The 13,873-nt window shown below is 28.2% G+C and overlaps 3 protein-coding genes across 3 annotated transcripts; all 3 read left to right on the top strand.

Annotated features, from left to right (window-relative positions):
- The first annotated feature begins 3,159 nt into the window (after positions 1–3,159).
- Positions 3,160–4,132, top strand: LOC135957837 (farnesol dehydrogenase-like). The gene is made up of 2 exons (XM_065508643.1): positions 3,160–3,790; positions 3,857–4,132. Exons 1-2 carry the CDS (start codon positions 3,218–3,220, stop codon positions 4,031–4,033), a joined length of 750 nt encoding a protein of 249 aa, XP_065364715.1. The 5' UTR covers positions 3,160–3,217; the 3' UTR covers positions 4,034–4,132.
- A 3,138-nt stretch (positions 4,133–7,270) lies between these two features.
- On the top strand, positions 7,271–8,213 carry LOC135957524 (farnesol dehydrogenase-like). The gene is made up of 2 exons (XM_065508292.1): positions 7,271–7,897; positions 7,961–8,213. The coding sequence occupies exons 1-2, from the start codon at positions 7,325–7,327 to the stop codon at positions 8,135–8,137; spliced, it is 750 nt and encodes a 249-aa protein (XP_065364364.1). The 5' UTR covers positions 7,271–7,324; the 3' UTR covers positions 8,138–8,213.
- A 3,601-nt stretch (positions 8,214–11,814) lies between these two features.
- Positions 11,815–12,770, top strand: LOC135957693 (farnesol dehydrogenase-like). Its single transcript, XM_065508479.1, has 2 exons — positions 11,815–12,464; positions 12,530–12,770. Exons 1-2 carry the CDS (start codon positions 11,892–11,894, stop codon positions 12,704–12,706), a joined length of 750 nt encoding a protein of 249 aa, XP_065364551.1. The 5' UTR covers positions 11,815–11,891; the 3' UTR covers positions 12,707–12,770.
- The last annotated feature ends 1,103 nt before the right edge of the window (positions 12,771–13,873 follow it).

Raw genomic sequence — 13,873 nt, forward strand, 5'->3', positions numbered from 1 at the left:
TTAATTAAAACAGTGTTTGAGGATATATAAAGGGTATTTAAAATAAAACAGTTAAAAATACTACGTTAATATGTAACTAATTTTTTATTAACAAAAACAAACAATAAAATTATATTTAATTCAGACTTTTCATTACTGAACTAATATTAACAGAAACTAAAATACATTGCATAACATTTAAATTAAAGCACAGTTCACTTTTAAATCTCTTTATTTTGCCACGTGTATTTGGTATTCTTAGTAACAAATTTAATCTAACTCGTAGCATCTGATGTAAATAAATACTGCTGAAAATTTCTAAAATTTTCATCACAATTTTGTATAAGGAATTTATACTTTTTGAAAAGCTAACTCTACGTAAAATATTTGCATTTTCAATAGAAAAATATTTTTAATTGTCAAAAGTTATATATATTTTTCAAAAATAAACGAAATTCCCCTATGTTTTTGAGGTGGCAAATTATTTTGGTTGAAAAATTTCTAAAATTCCTTTTTAGCTTCACAAATGAAATTTTTTCTTGATTCTTGACAATCAAGCCAAAATAAGCCCGTTAGGCAACCCTAGATGCAAGTGGGATATCTATGAAGGCGTATTTAACCAGGTGGCAGCGTAACGCCAGCTGACTGTTTTTTGCTCTACTCAAGGCGAATTTATACAAGGTGGAGTCAGTCAAACAGCTGATAATTTTTTTTTCGCTTTTTGGTTCTAACAACTGTCATAGCTTGTTTTTATATTTAAATATATACTATTCTAAGCTTACTAACAAAATATTAATTGTTTACATAAATAAGTAAAGCCCTCACTATTGAATTATCTACACTATATTAAGTTTAAATACTTATTTGTTTAATTTTGGTTTTTTGACATTTGTTAAGACCAGTCGTTGTTTTTGTAGAACTGACACCACCTTGTATGAATTCGCCTTGGCTCTACTCATGTTTACCTTCTGAAATGTCAAAAACTTGTTTACAAAATTTTTTAAAATTGTTATAAGAGTAAAAAGATTATATTTAAAATATTTTAAATATATAATATTTTTTATTTCATTTTAAAAATTTTGTTTTTGTTAATTTTTTTTGGACAGTTTAGAAGGTAAAAATTACTGTTGTTCTTGTATGTTGTAATTGTTGTAGTTACGCTGCCACCTGGTTAATACATCTTGATATCTATCAAACTAAATATTTTGTGCAAGGTTTCTTTTACAGTCTAGACGCAATGCCAAAATTCATAATTTTCTTTGAGTGATTTGTAAATATAAATGAATTTACAAAATGCATATGTATTTAAAAACATTTAATAACATAGTGCAACACGAAAAAATATAACCATATAGAGTAACTTCGGGTAATGTGGACTACCGTTTTGTTTCTTCTAAATTTTGGCCACAATATATATGGATATTTAAAAAGTTGTGAAGCAATATATTAGCTAATATATTCCCTAATTGTTTTTGCAGTTGAAAATTTTTTCCGTCAAAGGATAAAAAAATTATGTGAAAATATTGTAAGGAACCCAAAAACCAGCATTAAAAAAATTGGAGGGTAATATGGACCACTATATGAGGGTAATGTGGACTAGTATTTAATACATAAAATTCATGAACCAGCTAATCATGAATGATTAAAAAATTTAATTTCAATATATTTTTATTAATACAAACTAAAAAGTCGCGTTCTTGGCTTAGATAGATTGCTTACAAAGTACATAGTTATTGTCGGGTAATATGGACCAGTAGTACATAATCAAGTAATTTAAGTGGTCCACATTAAACGAACTTGGGTTACAGTGGTAAAAAATATTTTTACCTAATAATCTAAATGTGCTTAAATTCTTACCAAATATATGCAAAACTACGTGTCCACTTTAACTATATAAAACAACCAAACATTAAATTCTACAAAGTAACTGTACCAAATTTTGTTTCCTACTTGAGCCGAAAAAAATGTTGAGCACGCGCATTAATTTCAATACAAGAATAAATAGCCAACATATCAATTACTCATGAAAGCAAATGTGCAATTGTCGTTTCAAACAAATTGTAAAATGTACGACAAATCAGTTTTATCATACCTTCAATAGTTTCTGAAAAAATACACTGGTCCACATTAGACGCATAGTCCACAATACCCGAAGTTACTCTAAGGACACCACTACAAACCAACCAACAAAAAAAGACCCGTGTTTTTTTAATTTACAAAAAAAAAAAAAAATTCAGGTTAAAAATATTTTTCCCGATTTTGACCCATTGTAGGTCCAAATTACAATAGCCTCATATACATCGATGCAATGGACTTTAAAATATCTATCATTAGTAATATCCATAGTATCTATATTAATGACTTAGTAATCCCGATATAGATCAAAAATAGGCCAAACATCGAGGTTGTCCCGAATTTTTTCTTATATCTCTTCATTTGTGGACCGATTTTCTCGATTTTAAATAGCAACCGAGCCGATATATTGATGTATCAATGTTTGTAAGTTATATGGGGGCTACGGAAAGTTGATTTCAACATACAGACGGATAGACGGACAGACGGACATGGCTATATCGACTTCAATATCTATAACGATCCAGAATATATATACTTGTGGGGTCGCAAATGAAAAATGTAGAAATTACAAACGGAATGACAAACTTATATGTATATACCCTTGCCACTAAGGCTATAGTAATTTGGACCTACAATGGGTTAAAATCGGGAAAAATAGTTTTCAATCCGAAATTTTTTTTACCATAACATTTTTTTACCATAAAATTTTTTTGTCATAATTTTATTTTTCGCTAATAAATTTAAAAAAAAATTCAAATAAATTTTAGAAACCATTTTTTTTTTTTGTCTTTTATCATGTTGTAGTGTCCGTATATGGTTATATTTCCATGACTTAAAAAATTACACACTGTGTAATCATGATTTGTCAACTACTTTTTTACATAAATTAAAGGGATATACAAGCTTATTTTTCAATATTAAAAACAAACAATGAACAAAGATATTTCAATTTCAACCAAAATTAAAGTATTAAACAAACAAATTATTATTCGAGTTTTTTTTTATCTACAAAGTATAGGGTCGGCCATTGTATGACAAGATAATTTATTTCAATATATTTTCAATAAAATTTGCAACAAATTGAATAGTGTTTATAAAAACGTCCAGGTGTTAACATCTAAAATAGAAAATATCAAAAAAAAAAAAAAATTAAGGACATATTATGGAACGTTGGCAAAATAAAGTGGCTGTTGTAACAGGAGCCAGTTCAGGCATTGGTTCGGCCATTGTTAAGGATCTCATTATTAATGGTTTACAAGTTGTGGGTCTGGCCAGACGTGTGGAGCGTGTCGAAGAAATTAAAAAGCAATTGCCAGTTAAACTACAATCAAAACTAACCGCTGTTAAATGTGATGTTTCCAATTTGAAATCGGTTAATGAGGCCTTCGATAAGATCATATCCCATTTTGGTGGTGTCGACATTTTAGTGAATAATGCTGGTTGCATGAAAACTGGTTATCTAAGTACGTGTAATATCGATGACGTTCAGCTAGTTTTACAAACAAATGTCATGGGTGTTGTCTATTGTACCCAACGTGCTTTCAAATCCATGAAGGAGCGCAATTTTGATGGTCATGTGGTTTTAATTAACAGTATTGGGGGACATAATGTCATATCTGTTGGAAATAAGACGAAGGACAATAATATATATGCACCTAGTAAATTTGCCATCACCGCTATAACGGAAATTTATAGGCAAGAGTTTAGGGGTTTGGGTACTAAAATTAAAATTACGGTAAGTTTCAATATTTTTGTAAACTATGTTTTATTTGAAGTACAATTTTTTTATTTTTCTACATAGAGCGTAAGTCCTGGCGCAGTTGATACTGAACTTTTACCTGATAATATTAAGGAAATACTGGGTGAAACTTTACTAAAACCTCAAGATATTTCTCAAGGTATTTTGTATGCCATTTCTACACCACCGCATGTGCAAGTTCATGAACTGACTATTAAGCCAGTGGGTGAAATGTTTTAATGGGATTTAAATAACTATTAATGTGTATATAATAATTTTGTAAAGAAAAACTGTAAAACATTAGATTTTAAATAAATATATAAGTCAAAATTTTGATAACTGCTTACAGTTTTTTTAATAAAATAAGCCAACAGTGAAAACAGTCAAAATATCAAGCGATTCAGTGTTTCAATTCAAGAAACAAGAAATTAACCATACATGGTACTTCGGACTTCATGGTACTTTTTATACCCTTCAGCATGAGAAAATAGGGTCTAAAAGTTTGTCATTCCGTTTGTAATTTCTAAATTTTACATACAATATACATATTTTGGATCATAATAGATACACGCAGACAAAAAAACATGTTTACGACAACTATACTCTGTTCTTTTGTAACAATATATTTCTCTCTCTCGTACTCTTTTAATGTTCTTTTAATTAAATTTCAGCAATATTTTAGTTACTGTAAACATTTGTATGTTCATCGCAATTATCAATTTGAATATGGTTCACTGAAACATACTTATATTCCAAGCAACTAAATAATGATAACTATGCAAACATATTTGTGTGTTTAAATAAAGCGTTTGATTCAAGTTTGTATGAAGAATACTGGAAAAAGGGTTGAAACTGAATATATTTTACATAGAATTTTATTTTAACGTTTGTCGTTTCGATTTATAAAATAAGACCTTAAGACAAAATAATAAAAAATTAAATTAAAAAAAAAGACATTGACATACAAACGATTTACAAACGAATAATTTTAAATGTCACAAATTAAAAACTATTAGCATAACTAAAAATAAATGTCAATTATTTTATTACTAGTTGACCGCCCGGCTTCGCCCGGTAGCATTTACTAATGTTAGTTCTTCACCTGCCTGTTCTTATTTATTTGCAAATAAAATATCTAAATTTGTACTGCATACTTTAGGGAGCTTTTTAATTACAGTTGACTGTACTCAAAAAAAAAAAAAAATCCGAGTTTTACCCGGAATTTTTTGAATTTTTTTTCTTTACAAACCATGTCCTGAAAATTTCGAATCAAATAAAAAAAAATCAGCCAAAAAAAATCAGCCGTTCTCACGTGATGCCATTACATACATGGACCATTTCATTTTTATATATATAGATTTTGAAAGTACTCAAATCTTTAGAATCTAAAGGTTTAAAATCATAAAATATCTAAAGTTTAGATATTTTATGATTTTGTTCAGCCGTTAATATATTGATTGAAATTTTCTGAGCGAAGCCAGGTTTTGATACACCCCAGAGGAGGAAAACTTTGCGCTACGCCATAGGCCCGCAATGCAAAAAATGTTTGGTAAGCAAAGAATAATTTTACTTTTGTAGTTCTTTATTTCATTGGGAGTTAGATTACATAAATAAATTGCTTCGGATTGGGAAGTATTTCATTTCTATTGGGATTTATTTCATTGGGAGTTATTTCGTTTTTTTGGGAATAATATTTTTAAAATTATGAAACCGCCGATTATTGGGAGTAATTTAATTTTTCATGTTGGGAATTATTACATTTTTGATGGGAGTTATTTCATTTGGGAGCTATTTCACGGTACCTAGCGACCCTATAATTCTAAAAGGGCATGTTGAGTAGATAATTTTTGTGGAATAAACTTATTGTTTATTTTTTTTTTACGGTCGGTCAAAGTTTTAATTTTTTGTAAGTTAATGTCTGAGAGAATTCTTATTGTTATAGTTGTATTGTGGAATTTTATGGAAGATCTTAACCGTCTATCTCATTTCTTTATTTCGAGAAAATCAAAAAAAGTCCTTTCAAAAAGGACATTAAAGGATTAAAATATTCTACGAACATTTTTGCCGGAAAATTTCAGTGGGGGTCACCAATGATACAAAAGTTGTCAATAGAGCGCTTTACGCTTAATTAGCAAAATTACAAGCCATCTCGGTTCTCACATTTTTTAAAAATATCACCAAAAATCCAAGTATGATCCGAATGAACTGAAATTTAAAATATAAATAGTCCTTAAGGAGATCTGCAAAAATCATGCAATCGCAATCGTGTTTAGCGTTCATCTTGGAAATTAAATATTTAAAAAAATTTAATTGATAAAAAGTTAAAAAATTAAATTAGGGCGCTCGAAAATGATTTTTTTGATATGCCCAAATATTCTAAGTTGATCAGAAATATATGGTATGATAATTCTTTTTGGTGTGCCATATTGATATTGGTCGTTATAAATATCATAACGTTATGAAATTCTTCAATAAACTAAAATGCTCTATAAAATATCGATTAGGGTAGTGCAAGCAATACTAATTTAATAATAGAAAAATAAACAAAAATTCTCCATTTTCTTCGACTGATTAGATATAATGTGTAAACAAATGAATTTGCAAAATTTATGTATATTTAAAAATATTTGATAATCATGATTTGTCAACCTCATTCTCTAAATTAGAGTAGAGTCAATTCCAATAGGAAAAAAAGTATTTGAAAAAAATGCTTTTATTCATTATACTTATGTATTTATGTAAATTTGAAGTACAAATATGAAAAATCCAAAAATTCTTATGGCGTTTTCTTTTCTGACACAAATTGTTTTCAAAATATTTTGTACAATTTATTAAATGTTACTCATTCCCTCACAAAAGAACAAAAATTAATGCCATTTATGCAGTTTTCTTTTATGTAGCATATAACACTTTTAATAAAAAATACTTAAACTATTTCATTAACACCAAAGAACTTAAAAAAATTCATTTATTTTTCAAAAACAATAACAAGAAAGCTGTGTTAACAGTGCTGCCTTTTTAATCCTTTGATCAAATTGAGGGTGAAACATGTTGCATATTTTCGGGATTTTAGGGCAACATTATTTGAAAAGAACACGTTTTACGCTTACAAAACTACATTTTTTTAGACTATCTGTTTTTACAAAATGTTATGGATATAAATAATTTAATATTGAAATTTCAGCCTCAACTGATTTTTTAAAGCTACCACCTTATTGTATATAATTAAAATTCTAAGTTATTTCTTATAATTAAACATTAAAACCCAACAATGCTGACTGCTATGGAACAAAGATAATTAATATATATAACATTTCAAACAAATTTAAAGTATTAAACTAATAAAATTACTATTCATAAAAACAAACAAAAAATAGTTTTTTTTATCTACAAAGTAAAGGGTCAGTGATATGGCAATTAATCTAATCAATATATTTTCAAGAAAATTTGCAACAAACTGAATAGTGTTTATAAAAACGTCCAGGTGTTAACATCTAAAATAGAAAAAATCAAAAAAATTAAGAAATTATTATGGAACGTTGGCAAAATAAAGTGGCTGTTGTAACAGGAGCCAGTTCGGGTATTGGTTCGGCCATTGTTAAGAATCTCATTAATAATGGTTTACAAGTTGTGGGTCTGGCCAGACGAGTAGAGCGTGTTGAAGAAATTAAAAAGCAATTGCCAGTTAAACTACAATCGAAATTAACCGCTCTTAAATGTGATGTTTCCAATTTGAAATCGGTTAATGAGGCCTTCGATAAGATCATCTCCCACTTTGGTGGTGTCGACATTTTAGTCAATAATGCTGGTTGCATGAAAAGTGGTCAACTAAGTACGGGTAATGTCGAGGACATTCAGCAAGTTTTACAAACAAATGTCATGGGAGTTGTGTATTGTACCCAACGTGCTTTCAAATCCATGAAAGAGCGCAATTTTGATGGTCATGTGGTTTTAATTAACAGTATTGCCGGACATAATGTCATATCTGTTGGAAATCAGACGCCAGAAAGTAATATATATTCACCTAGTAAATTTGCCATTACCGCTATAACGGAAATTTATAGGCAAGAGTTTAGGGGTTTGGGTACTAAAATTAAAATTACGGTAAGTTTCAATATTTTTTTGTAAACTATGATTTATTTGAAGTATTTTTTTTTCTCTTTCTAGAGCGTAAGTCCTGGCGCAGTTGACACTGAAATTATACCTGATAATATGAGAGAATTTCTTGGTGACACTATACTAAAATCCGAAGATATTTCTCAAGGTGTTTTGTATGCCATTTCTACACCACCACATGTGCAAATTCATGAAATGACTATTAAGCCAGTGGGTGAAATGTTCTAAAGGTTGTTAATAAACCATATTCAACAATGTTATATTAATTTTTATAGTATACTGCAAAATATTAGGTTTTAAATATATATATAACTAAGTCTAAATTTTAAAAATTAATTTTAAAATTAATTAAATAAATGTAAAATTTAACACCAAGTTTATTACAATTGATTAATGATATTAAAAAAAAATAGAGAATCATATATTCATAACTTTGCTAATCGATCGATATTATTTAGGATATTATTTTTGCTACTGATATATTAATGTATTGGTATTTATTAAATATCGGTAGTCATAATCAAAGACAAGACCATGGTTGTTTCATTTATTCATCTTTATCAATTAACCTTATTCAGCTAGAACTAAGATTGTCATTTGAATAAAAATTATTCGAATAATCGAAACTAGCCACATATAATCTACATATAAAAAAATATTACTTGACCAAATTTATAAAGAACGATCAAAGATTTAGCTTATATTCCAGATATGTATATATGGAAATGAAATTCATTATTTTATAACAAAAACATTTTTTTTTGGTGAAAAAGAAAATTCGGTGTAGGACCGACTTACTTTGGCCTTATATACACCATTACAAAGGTCTTTGAAATTTATATTACTGGATATCCATATCGAGCCCTTAGCGTCAAATTATCGTAAACGACAAAACACAAATTTTACAGGAAAAGGTTTTTTCGATTATTTTGAAATTTATACATACGTTCAAGCTATTTGTCTATTTTTCAAAAATATTTATAACTTTTGACAATTAAAAATTCATGGAATACTTTATTGAAAAATATGACAAAAAATGTTTTTTATTGAATTTTTGCATAGATACAAATTTTTCGAATTGAAATAAAATTGTTATTTATGTATAGTTTTTAATGAAATTTCACAGTTATGTAAAATTTTCTATTCAAAATGGAAAAATAAAAACGAATTTTGAAATTTATTATCAGTAATCCCGCAATTCCCAAAAAAGTGTTGAAAAATCCCAAAAATGGAAATTTGTAGTTTTTTGGCTATAATATCCATACCAGGGTAGGAGTTATCGGAACCCTTTACAAAATAATTAAAAGCATATTGGGCCATCTAAAATCGGTTTCTATATTTTGTTATCGAATATGCGATTTGAGAATTTTTGCTCTAAAGTTTAATTTTACATAAAAAATAGGTGATTTTTGAATGGACCTGGTCCCTACGGTAACAAAAATTTTTAATTTTTTTTTCAAATTCAGAACTTAAACTCGACAGTACTTCTTCTTTGCTCATGTGAAATTTCATTCAAACCAATCTTACCATTTAGAAGTTACAGATTTATTTCCCTCTTTTTTTTTGCTATACCACTATGTTTCGCTTACGATAAAATTCGTTTACTGTAAAATGTAAACATTGACTTACGATAAAATCTTACCCCCTATAATTTTGAAGTTATTAATAATTTTGATATTCTGAGAACGCTAAAACATCAGTCGGTCCATAAAATTTTAATTATTGCAATAAAAAAAAAAAATTGAAAATGTCGCTTACGATAATTTGGCGCTAAGGTCTCGATATTGTCTATATTAATGAAATTAGTACAAGAGATTATATTGATAAAAAAATAGGTCAAAAATCGATAGGTCAAAAATCGAGGTTGTCCGAGGAAATGAGAAAAAAGTGTAATTCTACAATCTTTAAAATCGTATCGAAAACACAAATTAGGCATCATTTTATATTTTTCATATACACGAGGGCGGCTTGAGGCTTCACCCTCGTTTAGTGTTTCAAGTCCAAATTCAAAACTTAAACCCAGCTATACCTCTTCTATAGTAGTGGGACAGTTTATTAAAATGGAATTAATGATTTAGAAGTTACTTTTTTTCATTCCCTCCACTGTAAGACGCCAATCCTAAATCAAAACCAAACAGTAACTTTTTCGGGATTCATTGGAAGCTCTGTGAATTGGTATCGACCCAAATTTGACAATTTAGTTGTTCATCCTGAAATCTTGCCCGAACAGAACTCCCATTTTTATAAAAGAAATTTCAAGAATATCCATCCATGGTGATTTGGAAATACAAACTGAATAAATGACAGGCAATTCTACAGATGTAGCTTCATCAATATGGCAGTTATCAACTGTCAAATTGAGGAAGTCCCTATTGGAAAACCCTTTAAATTGGAAATGTTTAGTAATTAAATTAGATTGATTAACAAAGGTATCTATTATAGTAATCTTAAATCCACTACAATTATATTTTTGCTGTTATAAATGTAGAAGAGTTAAAAAATAAATCCTTTCCAATCAATTTTCTTTCTGTGCCTATAAAATATAAAATACACATTACTACACGGAAAAAAACTATCTGAATATCTGATAAATATAGAAAATAGTTTTTGCTGTATAAAATTAAATTCAAATATTGACGAAGTAAACTGACCACTAAAAAAACTGTCGATCATTTGAACCTTTGTAATTTTTATATGATCTATACATCAAGAGAGTGATTTCTCATCATGAATATCAAATTAAAAACAGTAGTTTTTGAGCATAAAATCATTCAACTTCTATTAAATACAAATAAAACAAGTAAGAGAGCTATATTCGGCTGTGCCGAATCTTATATACCCTTCACCAAATTATACTTCAAAATACAAATTTATAATATTTTTAGGTAAACAAAATTTATTTTTTTTCCAAAGTTGTTTTTTTAATTTTTTGTAAATTTTTTTTTTAGAATTGCTATTTTAAATTTTAATTTTTTTTTAAATCTTAAAAAAAAATGTTTGTTTTTTAATTTTTTTTTTGGTAAAAAAAAATTCGGGTTAAAAATTTTTTTTTTACGATTTTGACCCATTTTAGGTCCAACTTACTATGGTCTTATATACGTCGTAATGAAATATGTATCATTAGATTTCCATATTGTCTATATTAATGACTTAGTAATGCAGATATAGGTCAAAAATCGAGGTTGTCCTGGTTTTTTCCTCATATCTCAGCCATCTGTGGACTGATTTTAAATAGGAAACTTCTCGAAAGCATGTCTGACAGAATTATTGAAGATTTGGATCCCGAAAGTATCTGGGGTCTTCAGAAAATTGATATCAATAGACAGACAGACCGAGATAGCTTAATCGACTCCGCTATATATAAGAATCCAGAATATATAGCATTGGTATCGAGCAGTACGCCCGCGGGCACCGTCTACTTTATAGGGTCGGAAAATTATATTGTGGAAATTACAAACGGAATGACAAACTTATAAAAACAAAAAAATTTACTTGATGTCAATTTCTGTTTTATATATTTTTTTGTCTTTACAGATACTCATCTTTTAAAATGTAAAAGTGCGTGTCGATTAATATTTTTAAAAAAAGTACGACCCTATTATATTTTGTGGTATAATGATTCGTAGTTATTTCTTATCTATACAGGTAGATAATAGAAACTAACAATGACGACTAAACGCTACAAATATGTATATACAACAAAAATAATCAATATATTTTGATTCTATCTAACGCCACTAGTACTATTTAACCAAATTTACTAATCGCTCAAGTAAAATGTTTTTTTATCTAGCCGGTCAGAGTGACTGGCAAATAAACTAGTCATTGTGTTCTCAACCAATTCAGTAGTGTTTATAACAAACTGAGTAGTATTTTTAATAAACTGAGTAGTGTGTAAACAAACGTCAAGGTGTTAAGACTGTACCTCAGTTAAGAAAAATTTTATTAAAATAAAATAAAACAAAACAATACGTAAAATATAATGGAACGTTGGGAAAATAAAGTGGCTGTTGTAACTGGAGCTAGCTCGGGCATTGGTGCTGCCATTGTCAAAGATCTCATTAATAGTGGTTTACAAGTTGTGGGTCTGGCTAGACGTGTAGAGCGTGTTGAAGAAATTAAGGCACAATTGCCAGTTAAACTACAATCGAAATTAACTGCCCTTAAATGTGATGTTTCCAATTTGAAATCGGTTAATGAGGCTTTCGATAAAATCATCTCACACTTTGGTGGTGTTGACATTTTAATCAATAATGCTGGTTGCATTAAGAACGGACAACTATGCACCGCTAATGTCGATGACATTCAACAGGTGCTACAAACAAATGTCATGGGAGTTGTGTATTGTACCCAACGTGCTTTCAAATCCATGAAGGAGCGTAATTTTGATGGTCATGTGGTTTTAATTAACAGTATTGCCGGTCATAATGTCATTGCTCTAGGCAATCAAGCACCCGATGGTAACATGTATTCACCTAGTAAATTTGCCATCACTGCTATAACAGAGATTTATAGACAAGAGTTTAAGGGTTTGGGCACTAAGATTAAAGTTACGGTAAGTTTAGAATATTTTTGAAACTAAGACTTTTGTTAAATAATTTGTTTTGTTTTCTTTTGTAGAGCGTTAGTCCCGGTGCTGTTGACACTGAAATTGTACCTGATAATATTAAGGAATTACTGGGTGAAACCTTACTAAAAGCTGAAGATATTTCTCAAGGTGTTTTGTATGCCATTTCTACACCACCTCATGTTCAAATCCATGAAATGACTATTAAGCCAGTCGGTGAAATGTTTTGAGTGAATTTAGTTAAATTGTATTACAGACTTTTTTATAGTTATTAATTTATTTCCTACATCTTACAAAGCTACATTATATTAGTTTAAATAAATAATTATATCAACATTTATTTTGTTTCATATGTTTTATTCTTATATGATTAAGTGTTTTTATTAGTATTTTAGAAATTAATAAAAGTTGATTTTCTTAAGTATTTAATTTTGTGAATAATTATTTTATCTTTTATAAAGGTAAAAAACTAGTTCTTCTTTTTGGAAATTCTTGTTCAGTTGTGAGCAGGGCTGAGATTTTCAAGTACTACAAAAACCAAAATAAATGTAAATATAAGATATTCAAAATTATGCTTTGAAACTAGAAAAAAAAAAATTATTATAAGATGCAAAAAGTTTTAATTAAAATTAAACAATTTTAAATATGTAATAAAAATCTTAAAACATGCAAATTTTATGACCAATTGAGCAAGAAATTATGTTGCATTATAAAAAAATATTCAACATCAAAACAATGTAATTTTTTTTTGGAAATCATTTGATTTAGAAACAAACATGACTACAAACATGAATTTGCATGTAAATCGCAGCCCTGCTTATGAGTAAACAAAACTAAAAAAAGTAGTAGCATTTCGTAGATTGATTAAAAACTATTAAATATTATTTTTATGAATCTCTCAAAGATTTTTATAATACAACAACATCTTATTGTGGAATCTAATATTTAAAAAAAAAACTGGTTTGTAAAGCTTTATTGGGCAAATATTTTATCTAATAATTGTATCCACTATTTTAAGCAACTATTTGTTTGTAGTTTCTAACACTATGTTACAAAATAACGAACAAAATTTAATAGTGTAGGTTGTAGGCGTTTTTTTAATGTTTAAATAATGTATACATTTTTATATATCTATATAATAGGTTGGCAATTATTTTACATTTATGATGCTCGAAAAATCTAAAAAATTTCTCCGAAAAATGGTGTAAATTTTATCAAAATCGGATAACGTTTAGAGGTTTCACATTTTATTGGATGTTACGAGTTTTGGATTAAATTAGCAATATTTAAAATAAAATTCATGTTGAAAAATAACGAGTAAGAGAGCTATATTTGGCAGTGCCGAATCTTATATACCCTTCACCAAATTATGCTTCAAAATAAAAATTTTAAATATT

Source organism: Calliphora vicina, chromosome 4 (assembly GCF_958450345.1).
Source record: "Calliphora vicina chromosome 4, idCalVici1.1, whole genome shotgun sequence".
Classification (NCBI taxonomy): Eukaryota; Metazoa; Arthropoda; class Insecta; order Diptera; family Calliphoridae; genus Calliphora; species Calliphora vicina.